The sequence below is a fragment of the Poecilia mexicana genome, unplaced genomic scaffold (genome assembly GCF_051168715.1).
Source record: "Poecilia mexicana isolate PSO_F unplaced genomic scaffold, ASM5116871v1 scaffold_13, whole genome shotgun sequence".
NCBI lineage: Eukaryota > Metazoa > Chordata > Actinopteri > Cyprinodontiformes > Poeciliidae > Poecilia > Poecilia mexicana.
The window spans coordinates 2,328,456-2,349,178 of record NW_028263382.1 but is presented as its reverse complement, the minus strand read 5'-3'; the positions used below and the strand labels follow the sequence as shown (position 1 = coordinate 2,349,178).

The following is a 20,723-nucleotide window of genomic DNA, read 5'->3' as shown; positions in this document are numbered from 1 at the left end:
GCTCACTTTTTTCCGCTTTGAGTTACCATTACTGGTAGAAAAGACTAAGTTGTATTTCAGATGCAAAAAACGCAATACTATGAACGTTGTGGTCTTCCTAATACAATGGGCTTTTAAGTTTGCTTGTAAATATTTGCCACTACCAGTTAAAGCTAACGCTGCACAACACAAAGTTTACAGCCTTCACTTCACTCCGGATCAGCCTAAAAATACCAGGGATGCGGATGATAAATAAAGGAGCCTCCCTGAGTTATTTCCATGAAATCACTTCTATATTCAGCCTGAAAGAGTTTATGGGAACGAGAGAGCAGACCAGAGGCAGACAGCCGAGCAACTGATCCGCCTGTAGATACTGCTGTAAACACCGTCCTATCTGAGCTCTTCATAAGAAACATGCAAAGGTAATAAAACGAAATAACACGGAGACCTTAAAAGACACGGTCATATTTTCTAAAAGCAGCAACTTTTAACCTGAACAGTCAGCGGAACCAGATCTCTGACACCAGAGCTGCGCTACTGTTAAGCTATGAGGCTTGTTGTGCTTCGTTGTGCTTCGGAAGTAAAAAGTCCGAACCGTAACCTCCCCGTTAGTCTGTGACACTAACGACAATACACACACACATAATATACTTGAAAATAAGATAAATACATTGTCCGTTAGAATGTTTAGATACTTAAATAGCACATTTTACAAGAACAATGTCCGAGAATATTGCCTACTAGCATAAGCTAACGTTAATGTTAGCCACAAAGTTTAAGTTAAACTCACCTTCGTGTCAGTGAATGTATAACGAGGCGAACATCTAAAGCCTTTCTCCAGCTGACTTGTTGGGGCTTCGGATCGATGTACAAACTTTGGCCAAGCCCTGGTGTAAAATGATATTTTTATTGGATCGGAAACAATTGAGCCGCTTTTCCCCGAACGCGGAAGCTCAGGTGCAAAGAGCCCATGACTGTAGGAGTTTGCCCTGCAGGTGGATCGCTGGTTCTGCTGGGTTGGGCTTAGTTTAATTTGTCAAAATTATAAAAACAGGTTTGTACTGTTGTAGTTGGTAAACATGGACTTAATCTTTTTCTGATGGATCAGTTTGCTCTTTGCGTTCTTAATTTTCTGGCTGTTTTTGTTTCAGGTTAATATTTAAAAGCATCAGCAGAGATTTTCTGATACTTCTAAACTTGTAATTTAAATTTTTAAATGGTTTATAGCTCTGACTTAATGACATAAGCTTGTCAAAAAAACTTAAAAACTTCATGACCTGAGACTCATATGTGTTGAGACTTGGAATGTGACTCAATTCTTTGGTGTTTAGATTTGAAGCGTATTTGTGACCTGTAAAACGATGACTTCTGGACAGTAGTTGAGTTATCTCCGTGTTCACCCCTCTGCTCCCCTGCTCTATCGAATTAGCAACAGCTTTTAGCTTTTTGCCCACACTGTCCTCTCGTTGTGCAGGTCTTTTTTTGTTTTCAGCCAGTTGTAACTTTGCTATGCTTTCAGCATTGATGTTAGCTTGGATGTTTCTGGCTTCACTCTTAGAAGCTAAGCTCACATTCTTCTTTGTCACTCAGTAATTTACTGATTGCTTTCAATTTTTGATGTATCCTTCTCCTTTTTTTCTTTTTGTCATCCCTTTTCATGCTGTCAATCAGCTTTTGTAGGACTTTGGATCAGAGAGCCACTGTTTGGTGAACAAACAAATGTATTAATTTCATTTTAGGAACATTTAAAAGCAGGTGAAGAATGGAATGACTTCATTAAATACTAGAATCCATTTAGGGAGCTAAGCTCAAAGATAACTTTTATGTATTCATTTTTATTTAGAGCAAGTGAAATACTTTGTGTACATTTTAAATATATAGCTTAAGACAGGAATAAATACAGTTAATTACTAGCATGACTTCTAGATTTGCTTTTTTCTGAAGAAATGTTCCGTTGTCCTCTCTTGGTAACCCCTCATCATGATCAAATCTTTGTTCTCAGGGCTCTGAAGTCCAGCCAGCACTCCCTCTGCTCCATTCTGATTGTGGACACGCCGGGTTTTCAGAACCCTCGCCTGGCTCAGCAGCAAAGAGGAGCTACATTTGAGGAGCTCTGCCATAACTACACCCAGGAGAGGCTGCAGACTCTGTTTCATGAACGGACCTTTGTCCAGGAATTGGAAAGATATAAGGAGGTGCACCTGTACAACAGATCATGGCATTATACACACAGTCACAAACACACACAGACTCTCACTGATACAATGACGTCAGCGCTATATCCATCCCTCAGAAGAAATTATCTGATTTGGACAAAACTTGTCCCACATCCAGACCAGAGATTGCTATGGAAACGACAGGATTAGTCAGCAGCCGGCACACCTGTGCATTACCAGTGATGTGATGGTGTCACGCTGGCAGTTCCTGTAGCATCTTACAGTCAGTCAGAACAGTTAATGAAGGTTTCCATCAGAGGGTCCCAGTAGACATTTCAGGTTTCTGACAGTAGGACCAAACCAGTGATCCTACTGGTCACCAGAGGTCACATTGTGGCTTTGTGTAAAGTCAGGCGGTTGATGATGCAGCTGATGTTTTTTCCAACATGGTGCAGGCTGACACCTGGTGTGTGTGGATCCCTTCATGTACCAATTGATTGATTCATTTGTTGGCCCAACATGCTGGGGTAGGGGTGGAGCTTCAGGGGGGGGCGGGAGGGCAGTGCAGAACTTCAGGGTTCCAACCCTCTGTCACGTCTGACGAGAGCTGGAGAAGGCAGGGCCAGTGATTGACAGCGATTCAGGCCCGCCAGCACAGCCAGGGAGCCGGGTTAGTTACAGGTAGCATTTCTAACCATCATTATTCACAATGTGCGAGTTAGTTGCAGACTGATTGTAAATTGTATCAGCCCAGCTGCATAGACGCTCTCTGTGGTGCAGAAGCTTGTAAGCTCCGCTGTTGTAGGCATGTCTATGTTGTAAAATTATATTATCATGAGCTTTATTATTTGGACATAAAGGGCCCGGTCATTTACCCCGTCCCCGGGCCAACGCTGACTTGTTCTGCTAGTGTGCTGGGGTTATTACTTAGTATGACCACCAAAGCAACAGTTTGTTATTATGAGCATGATTTTTGCTATACCCCATATGTATATAGGATGACATGTAATCCTTTTCCAATAATCAATATTTTCTGGAGGTATGTACATTCCAAGGTCTTCTGTACATGTGCCTTATTTTGTGTGCATTACTTAGAGTTCTGGATTTAAACTTGTCTACACCATATCTAATTAAACTATTGACTTAATGCTGAAAATTTTTTCGGTGAATGCACAGTTGGTTCATTTCTCTTTCTCTGTCTCTTGCTGTCTGAGCTGCGTAGCCTCATTCCATGTTTCCTGTGTGAATGTGATGTAGATCACTAACCTCAGCTGTTATCCTCCCTGCTTCTAGGAAAACATAGAGCTTGTTTTAGATGACGTAGAGTCCAGTTCCTCCCTGTCTATAGCTGCTATTGATCAAGCCCCACCACAAGCTCTGGTAAGTACATCTCACGCGTGTATGTTGCTGTTATATGAAGGCATTATGGGAATTTGTGGGTTGAAGGGTTTTTCTACCACACAGGTTTCTAGTTCTTGAGAGGGCTGAGGCTCGACCCAGTTCTGGTTTGTTCTTCCAGCAGCTCAGAGCAAAGGCAGAGCTACAAAACACCTCATTCATTCATTTATGGTGTTTTGATCCTACCTGTCTTATTCTGTTTTAGTGATTGTGAGCACTTCACAGTCCTGATCAGCTGATCTCTGATAAACACCAGCAGATGGAAAGCTGGAGCAGAATAATAATAAAAAGATGCTTTAGGGGCAGGTGTGTTCAGCGCTGTCAAGAGCCCCTGTTGACTCTGATTCAGTCCAATAGTCTTCTTGATGTACGTTTCCTATAACTTGATGCAGATATAAATAAAAATATTGGACAGGAATAATTCAGTAGTGTTTTTATGTACTATGGAGAGGATACGAACAGTTAGTGTCTTAGTTGTAACAAAAGCTGTGATGTACAAAAGTCTGTAAAAGAGCATCAGCAAAAAGTGGTGACATCTCTGAGACTGGACGTGTTTCAGATTGTAGAAGTCTGCTTAGATCTGGACCCTGTTCTGAACAGCCACTAGCTGGACTGGACAGTCACAATGTCCTTCTCTTTCTTCACACACTATTAGTGAGAGGAAAACATGTGTTCCTCTTTTTGCTCTGCCCTCAGTGTTCTACTAGCTGAGATCAAAGAAGTCCTCGTTGAGTTTCCCTCTGTGCTCCCTGCAGGTTCGTACTCTGGCCCGAATGGAAGAGGCTCGAGGCCTTTTGTGGCTGATGGAGGAGGAGGGGGTTAAACCTGGAGGATCAGAGGAGATCATGCTAGAGAGACTCTTTAGCTACTACAGCTCTGGTCTGGGAGAAAACAAAGGTCATCTTCTCTACACTACCTCCTCATCTAGGATTCCACAGATCATAAAAACTGACCGGTGTCATTCTTACTGCAGAAGCCAGTCTGTTACTGCGAGGGGAGAAGTCCCACCTCTTCCTTCTGGGCCACAGCCATGGAACGGACTGGGTGGAGTACAACGTTCAGGGCTGGCTGGGCCATGCTAAGAGCAACCCTGCAGCCCAGAGTGCTGCCACTCTGCTCCAGGACTCTCAGAAGTATGGCCTTCCTCAGCAAACACTCCCACAATGTCATGTTATTAAAAACAATCTGTGCTGAGTAAAGATAATTGGTTATCAGAATTACAATAATGCTGCTGAGCACTTCTCTAGGAGGATGGATTTCAGTTTCCATTCATGAGTAAAGGCAGTATTTTACACTCCAGTAATGATCTAGCTTGTAAAAGGCTGACTGGAAAACTACAACTAAAGGTTATATCTACTTTTCTCACTGATTAATCAGCCATCCTGAGCTGGCTAGAGTATCCCACACACCCACATTGTTATGAGCCTGTAGCTCCAAGTGGAGTCTAATGTTAGATTACACATGTTCGTCATCTAGAACAACATTAGGAACATTTTAACCTAGGTTTACCTCTACAATATCCTCATAAGCTGAAACAGGTTAATATTAGCAGAACAGATCAAGTAGAAAGTCAGCGCTACAACCTCCTAGCGATGCACGTGATTGCAAATGACAGCTGTGTTTTTGTGACCAAAGGAAGAACATCAGCGGTCTGTTCCTGGGCCGGGCCAGCGGGGCCACAGTGTTGTCTGGCTCCATCGCCGGCCTGGAGGGCAGCTCTCAGCTAGCTCTGCGCCGCGCCACCAGCATGAGGAAAACCTTCACCACAGGGGTCGCTGCTGTCAAGAAGAAGAGTCACTGCATCCAGGTCAAACTCCAAGTGGTGAGTTAATGAAATGGCACAAAACACCGAGTGGTTATTAGGCAGAAAATCTTTACCTCCATATGTGTTTGGCTCACATGGAAGCAACCAACAAGCTGAAATAATAAACTACTCTACTTAAACAAACAGGGAATACAGGAATAGTAAAGCCCAGAATTATTCAGACCCAAATTCAATTCAATTCACTTCAACTTATTTATATTTTCACATTTTTATATATTCACAAATTCACCTGACACTCCACATTTCTTTTTTTCTGTCATTGTTGAAAATGATGTAAATAATAATAAACATGTTTTTCTTATTAAAATGTAAATAAAGACAGATTAATTACTTTATCAAACCTCCTTTTGCAATCAGTTAAGGCGGCGCCTGTCGGGCTGCGAGGCCTCAGCCAACTATCCCCCAATGGATGGTTGTACTGGAACTGCAATTTCGTTGTCTTTCTGACAATGACAATAAAATTCTTCTGAAATTCTTCTGATTATCTAAAAAGAGATTCCTGCCTCATTTCTTAGCAGAAACGATATTCTTGGCTGAATAAAATCTGTTTGAATCTGAATCTGTCAGGAGGGTTGACTTTAACCCTCATGCTGTGTGCAGACTTTCCAGTTGCTCCTGTGTTATAAGCAACACGTTAGTCACTCTTAACATAGCGAAGCTGCATCTGACTAATAGAGAAGAAGCTCTAGTAGGCCACAGCAAAGGAAAACATGCTACACTGTTGATTGTCAACAGCATTCAGTTCAGTAGTGAACCATCACCATCTACACAGACTGCAACATGGGCTTAGTGCATTATCTTGTTTGCAAACTAAACCAACAGATCCATCTTTGTGTCTTCAGGATGCCTTGATTGACATGGTGCGCCGCTCCAAGGTCCACTTTGTTCATTGTCTGCTGCCCAAAGCAGAGTCAGTGGGGGGCAGCGACCTCCGTGTTCCCCATGGAGAGAGCTCTGACTCGGGGCTGATGACTTTAGACGTGGGCCTCCTGAGAGCTCAGCTCCGGGGCTCCAAGCTGCTAGATGCCCTGCGCATCTACAGGCAAGGTGAGGTATTCTGACACCTTCAAGATGGTATCTACCACAGAGTTCAGACTGGAGCAAACAGAGGAGCTACTTGGTTTATTTGGTGGTTGAAATTACAGCAAGTATTATGAAGTTATTGATCCAACCCTGGTTGAAGATTGTTTATCTGGAGAATGATGGATTTCAAACTGTCCTGATCAGAATTACCTTTATTTGGATCTTGATCAGATGGCAGCATCTCCCTGTCTATAACTAACAGTTAATAAAACCTAACAGTTAATAAAACCAATGTCATGCCCATGCTCAAAAGAATCAGTAGCTTTTAAATGCAGTGTCCTCATGTTTGGTTTCTTTTGTCAGGTAGTAAAATCATGATTGACATAACTAAAGTTCTGTATATAACTCCTAATGCACGATTCTCCCTTTAGGACATTAGTCCCACAGTATGCGTCTTTCTGTACTTGTCCAGTGGGTTCTTCTCTTTTGGAGGTGACTGTCACTTTAAGAGATTCTGGTGTTTCCTAGTCTGGGAGGAGTTACCAGCTGCAGACCAGACTAGACTAGAAGCAGCAGACTGATTTGGCTCACATCCAGACATGTCTCTGCCTGTTTCCATGGTGACTAAAGGCACCCAAAAGAGCACCAGACTGTGGGTCCTGTCCTCACCAGAGCCATAGCTCCTGCAGCAGCAGTAATGATGAGCTGCCCTGTTAGTTGCTGTGGTTTGGAGGTGCAGTGGAAGGGAGGAGTTGTCTGATTGCAGCTGAATCAGGGACCTGAGCTGCACAAAGGCTGCTTCAGCAGCTTGAGATTGGGTCCAAACTCGGCTCACTTGATGAAATGTTGAACAACAATTGGAAGAAGACGACACAGATGGCAGCATGGCTAGCAACTGTTACATCATGCTACCAAAATCATTTAAAAAACCAGAACTTCCAGTTAAGCTGATTTCAGTTTTCTATGAGAATGACCGTTTGCTCTCTCCCTGTTGCCAGGTTACCCAGACCACATGGTGTTCTCAGAGTTCCGCAGACGCTTTGATGTTCTAGCGCCACATCTGACCAAAAAACATGGCCGCAATGACATAGTCCCAGATGAGAAGAGAGTGAGTCTGTTTCTATGCAGTTCTTTTGTGAAGCTAGTTAGTTACTGCTGAGGGGTAAACAGAGAATAATGAGTGAGTTCAGTTTGTCCTCTGCTTCCCCTTTGACTGGCAGTTCATCATGTTTTCCTTCCTGAAATGTTTCTGATTTCTGCTAAAACTGCTTGTGGCAGCTAATAGAGGTAAAAAGTGCTGTCATTCATATTCTCCTTGCTGTCTACTTTCTGATCTCCTGTACATGCAGGTTACTCATCTGTAGTCATGGGTTACCCTGCCACACTACTCATTATGTAATTAACATAAGTACATAATGTTAATGCAATTAACATTATGTTGTTATGCTGAGCAGGCTCAGCATTCAGACATTTAGTGTTATATGAGACAGAGCAACTTAGTAGCATTTCCCCAACCATTAAGTTTTTTATATTATATATATATAATTTCCTGTTGAAAATTACAAGAAGCTCCTTTTCAACAATGTTAGTGAGGAGAGTTTGGATCTCTTTCTTTGCTGTGGAAATACTATTTTTACTCTGCCGGCCACAACTTGGCCTCATTGGCACCAGGGATCAGCTGATTGAGCTGAAGCAGGGAGACACAGTGACCAGACCCAGAGAAATTCCCGAAGAGATCTGGAGAAGGACACATCCAGGTTCCAGAGGAGGAAACAAGCAGTGGAGGAGAGAAATAAGGAAGAAACTATGAAGAAGAGGAGCTATAAGCCGTTTCTCCCCTCGGTTACCATGGGCAACATTAGATCACTGGTCAGCAAAATGGAGGGGTTAACAGCACTGGCCAAGCATCAGAGAGTACTGGGAGGGTAGCTGAATTTGTTTTATGAAGATATGGCTCCACACAGACACTCCTGACGTCAGTGTCTCCATTGAGGACTGGGATCGCACTGAGAGTGGAAAGTCATAGTCCTTCATCCCCATGTGAGTCTCACCTTCATGCCTCCTTCCCTCCTCCTCTACTCGGTGACCTTCCCCCAACCCTCAGCCGGCCACCTCTACAGTAAACATCACTTCTGAAGATGTTAAAAGTCAGCTGGTTGGACTCTGCTCTCGCAAGGTCCTGATGGTGTGAGCCTGGATAGCTGTGCTATCCAGCTCTGTGGAGTCCTTCAACATGAGCATATCTTCAACATGAGCCTGTGCCTAGTACTATGACGTGGAAAACAGCCTGCAATGTTCCAATGCTAAAAACACAGCAAATCTCAGGTTCTGTTTCTCCATCTGACTGACTGACTGACTGTCCTGCTGGTGTTTAGGCGGTGCAGGAGCTGCTGGAGTCCCTGGAGCTGGAGAAGAGCAGCTACCACCTGGGGCTAAGCAAGGTGAGGGAGTCAGGCACATCCTGTCAACTTGAAATGGAGCTGAAAAACTCTCTGCCGTTGTCCTCCAGGTGTTTTTCCGAGCTGGGACTTTGTCCATGCTGGAGGAGCAGCGTGATGTCCAGACCAGGAGGAACATCTCTCTGTTCCAGGCTGCATGCAGAGGCTACCTGGCCAGACAGGCATTCAAGAAGAGGAAGGTAGGACAGCTGTGTGCTCGCTTATATCATGGAGAACATTCTTCATGTTCTGCCTGTTCGTGGATGCTTGATGGCATTGACATGTAAGTGGCCTGATCAGTCCTATCACATTATTCTACAAATGAAAGGCAGGGTGTACTTTCTGTTTATTTTCTGTCGTCCAATCAGGTGGTCAGTGAGAGAGCAGCTAATTCTCCTCCTTCTCTTAGCTGCACACCATTATTAATCCATCCAAACAGAGACTGGACAGTCCTGCAGTACAAATGTTACAACACACCGCTTATGCAATTCAGCAGAAAAAAATATTTGCTTCTATTCAACTTTAGTTGGTCAGTAAAAACTAAAAATAAGAAGTAAAACATTCCTAAACCCACAGGATTGCTCAGGCCCTACTACACATCACCATCACCTCAGCATTACAGGAGCTCATTGCACTGAAAAGAAAACATCAGCAGACATTTATTTTATTCCACTCTGTTAGGGTTGAATGAATATTTTCTTTCTGAAATCATATCTCACCTCGCGTGTGACAGTAAGACTGGTAACAGGTGTGTATGTGTGTGCGTGTGGTGTTTGGTTCTGCTGAACAGATCCAGGATCTTGCCATCCGGTGCATCCAGAAGAACATCAAGAAGAACCGCGGTGTGAAGGGCTGGCCATGGTGGAAGCTCTTCACCACTGTTAGACCTCTGATAGAGGTGCAGCTCACTGAGGAGCAGATCCGTGGAAAGGATGTGAGTTTCTTTGGTTTAGCTTATTCACTCATACCTGCTGTACCGCCACTAGAACTGCAGTAAAAACTGAATCAATTGGTACATCAGAATACTACAAAAGGAATGGCTCCTCCTGTTTTCTTTAAAACATGTTATTCTGACCGTTTTACTGCAAATATTCAAACATTTTGATCAATTTTCTATAAATCAGCATTATGTCTACATATAATGCTGAAACACTATAAACAGGTCAGCATTTAGGTGTAAGCTAACATCCATTCAGAACATTAGTTAGTTCTCCCCTGAAGCTGTGTGTGTGTTTGTTTGTTTGTTTGTGTGCGTGCGTGTGCGTGTGTGTTTGTAATACCTTGCGGGGACGATTTTCCTGACATATACTACGTTGTGGGGACCGGAAACCCTGTTTTTGGGTCAGGGGTCAGATTTAGGGCTAAGGTATGAATTGCGTTTTGGTTAGGGTTAGGTATGTGATGGATAGGGTTAGGAAAAGGGTAAAGGTAAGGTTTAGGCTGTAGAAATGAATGGAAGTCAATGGAAAGTCCCCACAAAGATAGCCACGCAAACATGTATGTGTGTGTGTGTGTGTGTGTGCGCGTGTGTGCGTGTGTGTGTGTGTGTGTGTGTGTGTGTGTGTGTGTGTGCGCGTGTGCATGTGTGTGGGTGCGGGTGTGTGTGTGTTTCTTTCAGGAGGAGATTCAGCAGCTGAAGCAGAAGCTGGAGAAGATGGAGAAGGAGAGGAACGAGCTGAGGCTGAACAGTGACCGACTGGAGAGCAGGGTAAATGCACAACTAAAAGCTTTCAGTTACTGAGCTGCTTTTTTATTTTGTGTATATAAACTTCTGGTATATACTGCATGCTAGCAAACCCACCATGTCGGAGCATATGTGTGAGCCTTGGTGTGTGTGTCCTCAGATGACAGAGTTGTCCACAGAGCTAGCTGATGAGCGGAACACGGCTGAGTCGGCCTCCCAGTTGCTGGAGGCGGAGACCTCTGAGAGGCTCCGCTTGGAGAAGGACATGAAGGACCTGCAGGTACAACCATCAGCTGCTTTGCTCACGGACATTTTTTTGTTGTCATGGTAACAACTGATCTGCTCTCTTCAATAAGACAAAGTTTGACTGCATGAAGAAACAGACGGAGTCCATGGAGATGGAGGTGATGGAGGCTCGACTCATCAGGGCTTCTGAACTCAATGGAGAGATGGATGATGACGACACAGGTCAGACACAATAAATGTAGAGGTATGTTGGCCTGGTCCAACACATGATTCCTCTATTTCGAATAAGCTTCCACATTGTGGCCTTATACTAATTTACATGTATGTATGGGTGGTGACAGGGCGGACCAGCAGCTGAGCTTTGTCACCATGTTGTGACAGTATGTTATGTGACAAGATCAATCACCTCTCTGAGCTGCTATTGCCATCTGAAGAAATTTACTGCTGCTAGCCAAAGGAGGGTCTTAACTAGCGGTTCTCAACGTGGGCGGTACCGCCCCCCGGGGGGAATTCAGAGGACGGCAGGGGGCGCTGGCGGAAATTTTTACAAAAGGGGGGCGCTGGGATTCCTTTGGGGGGCGTTTGGTCGAAGGTAAACTTTACACCTTACAATCACAACAATACCAGTTTAGACTTTGAGTAACTTTGTAAAACTGTATTGTGTAACATTAAATCATGCCTGGCTGCAACTGTATCGATGGCAGCTCTCCTTCTATTCAGTGTTTGTAGCTTCTTGGTGCAGCTCCTCTCCTGCTACTGGTAGCTTCACCGCATCAGTTCAGCGTTTCACCGGCTGATGACGTTGCTGTGATTCACATTGTCTGGTATTTTTGTACAGATGTTTCGGCAGTTCTGTCATCATGTCAAAGCAGCAAAAAGTGTTTTATTTCCGTTTGAAAGCTGCCCGCTTCCATGGAAGGACAACAGAAAATCGCTCTTATAAACATGTAATTATTAAAATCACGATACCTTCACTGTGTATCCCTCTGAAAAATGAACCCATTTTAATAAAGAAATCCCTCCATGGGTGATACCTCGATAGAGAGCGTTCATTTTATAGCGTTAACACCGGAGCTGTAAGTGGTCCGGTATGAAATGGGTGTGATAGAACAACGGAACCACAACACTTTTACATTTCAGTAATCAGAATACCGAAATTGTTTCCGTTGTTTTAAAAGGTTTATGTCCGTCTGCCTTTTCCCCATCGATACGTTTCCCGGCTGCCCTGCACCTTAAGGGGTTAAAAAAAAAAAAGACGACGCGCACATTGAGCAAAACTCTGAAACAGGAGAAGCGGGACATAAAACGGAGTGACAAACTAGATGTGAATTATGGCATAAAAACAGAGAATCCGACGCTGAACTGTGAAAAATCAACACATGATGATTAGGAGGTGCAGCAGGTGATGAGTGAAGATTAATGATGGACAATAAACGATAAAATAAATCTAGCAACAGGAAAGAAACTAAAGTGGACATAGCAATAAACCAAGAGAGGATAATTACTAATACTAAATGAATGAAGAACAAAATGCAAGAATAAACTAAGAAACTAAAGTAAATGCAGAGGAATAAACTGGTATGGCAAGACCTTTAGAGCAATAATTAATACAGAGACTGTATGGCAAGAATAAACAGACACTATTTCCAGATAGGTGAAATAATATTGTTGAAGTGCCATGGGTTTGTTGAGACCATATCTGAGAATAAATATCTTACAGGCCATAACAGTAAAGAACTGATCACTTATTTATGTTTTTAATTAGATTTGATATATTTATTTCTTCAATATTATTTTTCATGTCTGTTAATGTCATGAGGCTGATGACTCCATGACACTTTCAATTTGACTCATTAGGATTTGATTAAGAACCAGATTTGACTTTGTAATTTCTGTCCAGTAAAACTATTAATCTATAATCAATAGACAGGTCTATATAAAGATATTATCCATGTTTCTGTCTCATTTGTGTGGCATTAAAAGGATCTGGAACTTTTGTTTTTCCACTGAAAGCTCTGGTTTGCATAATAAATGCTATGTGGGTGAAATTTTATGGATGATACTCTGATGTCCCATTCTCCTGAAGGCAGCACAGAGCTGCACCACCAGAAACCGACAGAAACACTGAAGAGAAGAAGAGCTATGATTAATGTAGTTACAGTTCTATCCATGTTTTAATGCTGCAGAGCTCAGTCGTTTTGCAAATAGTTCAAAGTTTAAACTGGCATGTTGAACATCTTTTATCTGCTCATTTTGTGGAATATTTAACAACTAGAAAATGGCAAAGAATAAGAATATTTTTCCACTCTGATTGGCTGCTGTTAGGCCTACCAATTTTAACTTGAATGTTCATTGCATTTTTTGTAAACACCTGTGAAAATAATTTCTATTCCCATGGCTTGTTTGTTCTCTGGGAAATTATTTCTGATGACAAATACAGAAACAAGCATAAAAATCAAAACATCTACAATAGTGATAGTAATATTAATAATAAAATAATAGTCAGTGTAAAGTATCCTACAAATTCTTTGTTGGGGGGCGGTGAGGGACCTGGATAAAGGCCAGGGGGGCGCTGGCCCAAAAAAGGTTGAGAAACACTGGTCTTAACGCTGATAATCATTCTCGTGTATTCGGTGCTAAATGTGCTAACAGCGAAGAAAGAACTTTTTTTCACAGATTATCTGTCTCATATAGCATCAGTATGTTTTCTGTAAAAGTTACACACTGCAGCTTTACACACCTAGTTTAACCATAGACTTTACATTTTAGTCTCTGAGTAGGTAAGCAAACAAATATTGTGTTTGATACAGAACATGGTGTAGCATATGAAGCAGTCTGTCATTGTGTTTCTGGAGCAGGAGGAGAGTGGAGGTTAAAGTATGAGCGAGCCATCAGGGAGATCGAGTTCACCAAGAAAAGACTGCAGCAGGAGTTTGATGACAAGCTGGAGGTTGAACATCAGAACAAGCGTCAGCTGGAGAGAAGGGTGAGTGGACACGACTGCTCCAATACACACCAAGATGCTGATGGGTTGAATTTAGAGTCTAAATATCGAAAATCTTATGCTCTGTATTGCTGTTAGTGGGACTGTGACTTAGAGGTTCCCAAACTGTGGGGCGCGCCCCCATTAGGTGGCACGGGAGGCCGTCTGTATGACAAATTAAAAAAAAAAGAAAAAACATGATCGCTGTATGCGCTGGGTTTTTACCTTAGAATGGCCAACTCTGTTATTCCTATGTCAATTTGATACAGTAGGGTCTTCCGCACTTCCCATATCTGTGTTCTCTGTCACTTTTATCAGCAGTTAAAACTGTTTAATCCGTTGTTAACATGTCGTAACCTCTTCATCCGACCCGCCTTTAAACACAACATGAGCGCTACGACGTTCACGCTGGGTTTCCACCTGTGAAGGAGACCTGCTGCTGCTGTGCAGAGCTACGCAGGTGTGTTAGAATCATGGCAGCAAACCAGCAAAACGCAAAGAACTTTTCACAGTTTTTCCCCCAAACTAACCGACTGAGTTGAGTAAAGCTGTTGGATGCAGGTAATGTTAGCTAAAAGATGACTAGCTAATATCAATACAGCACCTTAAGCTTGTTAACAAGTAGCTTATAGGCTACTGGTGTTTATGTTCAGCTACGATTCATTTTGCCCCCAAAAACGTTGATCCCCCCACCTTTGTTTGTCTGGAGCCAGGGCTGAGTATAACAGGGAGTCTCTAAGAATCCACTCCCCACCCCCTTCGCTCACACTTATCGTTCAACCAGACAGCTATTTGTAAGCCATAGGGGGGACCCAGAAATAGTTTGGAAACCACTGGGGGGGCCCAGGAGAAAAAGTTTGGGAACCACTGCCTTACATGGTCTGCAGGTACAAAAACCAGGTAGTGGAAGTGGACTTTGGTTGAATATCTCTTTTCTTCATGTTTTCCTCTTTGGTTTGATGCTTTCTTCTCATGTGTATGTTTCTCTGTGGTGACGTCACAATGTAATTGCAGAATGAAGACTGACAGCTGGCAGATTTGCTTTATTTTTTAAAATTGATTACATTGTTCTTATTCAAGGACTTATTTTCATTGTTTAATAAGTCTTCTAGTTTCCTAAATTGTACGAAGAGCTAGTCCAGGATGTTGTACTACCTCATCGCAAGAGCCAAGGCAGAATATCAGGACCAATCAGTAGTGGTCCCTGAGTCTGCAAGCCTTTCAGCTGTTTAGGGTTAAGTGTAAATACAGTTGCTAAAATCGGTAGAAATCAATACAAAATTATGACGTTGGTGCAATAAAAACATGCATGTGTTTTGCAGATCAGTGACCTGCAGGCTGATAATGAAGAGTCTCAGCGAAACATCCAGCAGTTAAAGAAAAAGAATCAGCGGCTGGTAGCTGAGCTGCAGGACACCAAGCTTCACCTGGAGGGCCAGCAGAGCCGCAACCACGACCTGGAGAAGAAGCAGAGGAAGTCCGTCCTCACACACAAACTTTGACACTACACTGTTCATAAACATGCATTAGCAGGTTGCTAGCCAGTGAGCCAGGAAGGCTGCTCCACATTATTAGTAGCATCTTTCTGTTCCTAATGGTAGAGCTCTGGCTTCCTTGTTGACTTGTTGTCACTGAGCTTTCCACAGAGATAATATGTACAATGTGTTTGACCCCACAGCTCCTCTAAGTTTAGCCCAGCTGCTGTCAGCTGTAGTGTCTGTGTTCTGTTCCCGTCACCAAGAGGCTGCTTGTGTGTAGGTTTGATGGTGAACTGAGTGCAGCGCAGGACGAGGTGCAGAGGGAGAGGAGCCTGAGGGAGAAGCTGGCCCGGGAGAAGGACATGCAGAGTGGGGAGGCCTTCAGCCTCAGACAGCAGCTGGAGGTGTGTGTCCATGTGCTTTCAGTGGGATGTTAAGCTGTTGTTAATATATTTAGGATGAACTTTTGCCAAACACCAAAGCTTTATGTTAACACGGTGTTTGATCAGGTTTAAGGGTTTTCCCTGGTCTTTTTTCTTTCACTACTAAATATCTGCTTGTGACAGAAACAAGCAGACATTGCTTGTTTCTGTCACAATCCTAATATCAATCCTAATCTGTCCAGACTTCAGCAGAAAGCTTGACTTTACAATCAAAGTTTTTCTTTAACTGAACTGTTTCACTAGAGTTGTGCATCATATCAATCACCATTGCAGTATCAGTATGTCAAATATCAGTCACAAAGTACTGATTGGATGCAGTATTTGTTAGTATGTCATATTTTCTTGTCATTTATTCCCTTCTTAGTTGAGAGGACTAAGAACTGAATTAATGCCTCACTCCTGGTGAGGCATTAATTCCCTCACAAGGAGTTTTTCTTTAGCAGCTGAGGAGCTTGCGCTATTGGTGTGGAGATTCAGTAATGGTAAATGAGGGTTAATCATAATTGATATTGCAAAGGGTGTTTCAATTAAACATCAGTTTAACAGCTTACACCTCTAATCACACGGTGGGATTGTACGAGATAAAAACCTGTACAGGTTCCAGCAGAGACCTGAAGGCGACAGACTGCTGTAAATAGTATAAACAACAGAACATCAGACCAGGTGTAACTTCTTTGAAGAGAAAAATTACTGAGAGAAAACAAAGTTGCCAGTTGCAGGGTACCATAGAGCTAGAATTTTAACATTTGTTTATTGAGAATATCAATGCTGTTAAATTTGTTAAATAATCTTCAGAGTTAGATTGTTGTGTTACCATAGCAACAATTGTGTATCCGATAGCAACAATCGGATACTACTGTTAGTGACGCTGCTGTTCTTACCTGGAAGAGGGACCCCTAGGCTGGCCCTTCATGACAAGAGCAGCAGTACTGCGCATCTCTGCTGGAGGTGAGGGACAAACAGGAAGCTTTATTACCGGTAAATGTGGCACTAGCAGGGTCCAAGCTTTTCCGTTTTGTTGAGTTGAGTTGGTAAAAAGCGTCTGCAGAAGTTTCAAACTGTATGTTGTTACTTCTACAAAAGGCAGGCATACAATTACGTGTGGTTTTATAACTGGTCTGACTTCCTCCTTCGCTTTGCTCAAGCTTCCCGTGTTACATTTACAATTCACTTCCTCTTTCTCACTCAATGTGGTCTGACTGCTGCATGTGTTTTGTAGGACAAGGACCTTGAACTGCGTACAGTGAATTTGAAGCTGGAGCAGGTTGAAGCGGAGCTGCAGGATCTTAACTCCCAGGAATCCAAGGATGAAGCATCTCTTGCTAAGGTTTTTGGCAATAGACTAAGTCAAATTGCTCAGTTTTTGTTCAGGTGATTCCTCTGCAATCATCTGTGACCACCCATGTGATTTAGCTGAAGAAGCAGCTTCGGGACATGGAAGCCAAGATCAAGGACCAGGAAGAAGAGCTGGATGAGCAAGCTGGCACCATCCAGATGCTGGAGCAGGTACAGATGTTGACAGGTTGTAGTCAGACAGCATATGTCACACTGGCTAACTCAGTCATTATGCAGATGAAACAAAATCTGATGGCGTATAGAAGCTTTTTGACTCTTGGCAAACAAACTGGGTTTTATTCCTCTGTATTGGGATGTAATGATGGGAGTCTGGGAGTAAACCTACTGGGGTCCTTCCTCTAGGAGTGGTCAGGCTGACCCTGATGTGTGTGTGTATGATGATTGATCTGTGTTTCAGGCCAAGCTGCGACTGGAGATGGAGATGGAACGTTTGCGTCAGACACATTTTAAGGAGATCGAAAGCAAGGATGATGAGGTGGAGGAGATCAGGCAGTCATGCAGTAAGAAGGTCAGGAGAATTAATGTTTCACCTTAACAGCACCACCTTATGTCTGACAGTAGGGGCACTGTTTTCTCAGTTCTCTCAGAGGCTTCAGTACAGTGAAGGAGAGAAACTGTAGGAGCACATACTGCAGTCCAGTAGAACTTGTCATTTTATAGAATTCCTTATTACTCTGAAATATTCTGAAACATTTTACGTCACTCCAGTTTTAGTGCTTCTGGTGTTTAATTTTCTTTCTGACATTTTCTGTGTTTAGACAAGCTTCATTCCTTCCTTTAGCATTTAGATGGAAATGTCTAAGAGAGAGTCAGTTGAGCCAGCTTTATACTACCTGACCCAGAGGGCTCATTTTCAAACTGAAAACCACATAACAGGAGTTTTATTAGGGGTGCTAAGTTAGAATTAGAGGTTCCTAAACGCCTTCGTTTGACCTGTTTGCAAAGATTATTAGGGCAACACTAATCTAAATGCAGCGTCTCCACATGACAACAGTGCTAACAATAAAACATTCAGGAAAGTCACTAAGATTTTATAGTAAAGTTCTATCACAAGGAGTCAGCCGGGCTGATCTCACTGTAGAGCACTGTTAATTAATCATGAGCGCCGTGATGAACACAAGCGAGATCCCTACCCATGTCACATCAACTTTTCAAACTAGAAACATAAGTTTGACTTCAAGAGAGAGCATGTTATCATTTATCCTGTCATCTAAACATGACAGCCTTACAGGGCCTTCAAGAGAACTTTGAGAGACAGAAACATCCCCATGATGTCATACAATGTCATTGTCACGCATATAGACACAAGAATGTATCTTATGTGTAGGTGTATTTTATTACAGTGTTTGCATGTGTGTTTGTGTAGTTGAAGCAAATAGAGGTCCAGCTTGAAGAAGAGTATGATGAAAAGCAGAAGGTGCTGAAGGAGAAGAGGGAGCTGGAGGCGAAGCTTCTGTCAGCACAGAGCAAGGTAAAGACACCTGATGGTGATGAGTGTCTGATCAGCTTTAAACAAACAGTTCAAACACTGAACACAATCAAAGTGCAGGTGATTGTCTTCATCTGAGTGATGCTCAGGTTAAGACAGTTTGTCCAGGTTCTTCTAGGTTTCACAGAAAATTTCTTTCTAGATGCACCTTTATTATGAGGTCGCATCATAAACACGGGCATGGTTGTGAATTATTTTAACTTATACTTACCTAAATTTATACAAATGAACAGACGATAAACGGTTGGGAGTCGCTCCATATAAAAAGTAAGAAAAGCAACGAGGAAGAGCAACCTGACCGTTCCTTTCTGCCCAGGTGACAAACTGTGACATAGAGACTGAGAAACGCCTGAAGAAGGACCTGAAGAGGACCAAGGCCCTGCTGGCTGATGCCCAGATCATGTTGGACCACATAAAGAACAACGCACCCAGCAAGAGAGAGATAGCCCAGCTGAAAAACCAGGTACTGACTCCCGCCTTAAAAAAAAAACAGTTGCAAGGACTGCTAGTTATCTGAAACGATACTGATCACAAACTTTAAGATGCATCTTCAGCCAGCACCTCCTTTTAAAAAGGAATTGTCTGGTCCAAAGCACATGGTCTGTATAACTAAAGCTTTAGATAAACATCGCCTGAAAAAAAAGAGCTAAAACTCAGTTCAATGGCTAACCTGAATTTTGAAGTTGGATTTAACATCAAACACTGAGTTTTGTCTCTGTTACAGCTGGAGGAGTCTGAGTTCACCTGTGCAGCTGCAGTCAAAGCTCGGAAATCCATGGAGGTGGAGATAGAAGACCTGCATGTTCAGATGGAGGAGATCTCTAAAGCCAAGCAGATGGTACAATTCTCTGCAATGCCTCTCATCACTACTAAAGAAGCTTCTTTTCTACACTCTTCCTTTAATATTGTATCTCTTCTATGAACCCAGTGTCAGTATTAACATTGCCATTCCAAGTTTCTTTTCTTCATTCTTTTATTCATAAATTCATTTTATTCATTTCATTCATTGAAGATCGGGTCCAGGATGGAATCTCTCTCCATAGCAACACTCCCTCTGCTCTTCTCTTGGTAGAGTTGCCATGGGGAACTCTACCAGTTCAGTTTGTTTCAGTTCACTTTATTGATGTAGTGCCAACTCAGAGCAGCTGTCTCAATGCACTTTACAAATAACCAAATAAACAGAGCAGGCACACAAAATTCAGCAGTGCTAAGCTAGAAGACTTTCCATGTGTTATAAAATAAAAATGACCCAGCACTGATGAGGTGAAAATCACTGACAGGTTTATCACAATACCAGACACTGATAAAACTGTGCCAGACAGAGTCAACACATTAGAGTCACACCAAGCGCAGAAGATCATAAACACTGGAGAGTAGGACAGCCTACAGAGTGGTCATCATGTGGTCATTGTGTCCTCCAGAAGCCTCAGGCTGTGGAGACGTCCTGTAACTACTAAGACAGCTTAAACACACAAAACACTCAAACGTGTCATTACTCAGCCTGGAATTATTTAGAAAATTCCTTTGAGATCTCAAACAATATCTGCTTTTCAGTTGTAAACATGTGACATTATTATCTTATTTAACATTAACATCTAATTTAGTTTGTTCAAAGAGCTAAAATATCACATTATATTCATTTTTTATGTAGACATTAGCAAAATAATGGAAGCACAAGAGTATTTTCTTTCCCCATTTTATAATCTGTGGAAAAAAGATGGCATTTTCTCCCCGCTGTTTTAAGAATTAATTTAAAACTCATGCTGGTCTAACAGTCTCCACATTGATCAGTTTTCTGCTTTTTGTCTTTATCAGCTGGAAGAACAGCAGAGCCGTCTTCAGAGAGAGAAGAACGACCTGCAGTCTAGGATGGAGGAGGATCAGGAGGACCTCAACGAGCTGATGAAGAAACACAAGGCTGCTGTGGCCCAGGTCAGGAGAAATAGTCAGATAGTGACTTCCAGGCAGACCGCTGGAAAGAACTTAAAAATAATCAGGAATATCGAGTTATAGTGTCTTTCTCCAGTGCTAATGGAAAAAAAAACAACTTTTAATTGGCTCCTCTAGATGTTTTACCAGGTTTGCTTGTTTGATACAGTTCATGTTGAAGCACATTTCAGTGCCAACTACAGTTTAAAAAGTCTGATTTGGTCTTAGCATTATATTTTGTAATTAACAGTGATCCGATAAGGATTGTTCAGCTTTATTGAAACCAAAAGCATCAC

At 42.5% G+C, this 20,723-nt stretch overlaps 1 protein-coding gene and 1 long non-coding RNA gene across 7 annotated transcripts in view; one reads left to right on the top strand and one right to left on the bottom strand.

Annotated features, from left to right (window-relative positions):
• LOC106903484 (unconventional myosin-XVIIIa-like) overlaps positions 1–20,723 on the top strand; it is a 70,056-nt gene that overhangs the window by 34,908 nt on the left and 14,425 nt on the right. For all 6 annotated transcript variants that reach the window (XM_088011448.1, XM_088011446.1, XM_088011447.1 and 3 more), the window contains exons 13-35: positions 1,982–2,174; positions 3,429–3,515; positions 4,289–4,430; positions 4,507–4,666; positions 5,169–5,355; positions 6,201–6,405; positions 7,380–7,489; positions 8,757–8,822; positions 8,891–9,019; positions 9,610–9,753; positions 10,438–10,527; positions 10,664–10,783; positions 10,860–10,971; positions 13,608–13,735; positions 15,055–15,209; positions 15,491–15,614; positions 16,873–16,980; positions 17,067–17,159; positions 17,407–17,517; positions 18,376–18,480; positions 18,815–18,961; positions 19,223–19,336; positions 20,314–20,430. In XM_088011448.1, coding sequence (XP_087867574.1) covers positions 1,982–2,174; positions 3,429–3,515; positions 4,289–4,430; positions 4,507–4,666; positions 5,169–5,355; positions 6,201–6,405; positions 7,380–7,489; positions 8,757–8,822; positions 8,891–9,019; positions 9,610–9,753; positions 10,438–10,527; positions 10,664–10,783; positions 10,860–10,971; positions 13,608–13,735; positions 15,055–15,209; positions 15,491–15,614; positions 16,873–16,980; positions 17,067–17,159; positions 17,407–17,517; positions 18,376–18,480; positions 18,815–18,961; positions 19,223–19,336; positions 20,314–20,430 — 2,947 coding nt within the window. The remainder of the gene's footprint in view (positions 1–1,981; positions 2,175–3,428; positions 3,516–4,288; positions 4,431–4,506; positions 4,667–5,168; positions 5,356–6,200; positions 6,406–7,379; positions 7,490–8,756; positions 8,823–8,890; positions 9,020–9,609; positions 9,754–10,437; positions 10,528–10,663; positions 10,784–10,859; positions 10,972–13,607; positions 13,736–15,054; positions 15,210–15,490; positions 15,615–16,872; positions 16,981–17,066; positions 17,160–17,406; positions 17,518–18,375; positions 18,481–18,814; positions 18,962–19,222; positions 19,337–20,313; positions 20,431–20,723) is intronic.
• Positions 14,760–16,715, bottom strand: LOC148155658 (uncharacterized). Its single transcript, XR_015764990.1, has 2 exons — positions 16,535–16,715; positions 14,760–15,189 (listed from the first exon to the last, which is right to left on the bottom strand). It is a non-coding gene; the product is annotated as an uncharacterized LOC148155658 (long non-coding RNA).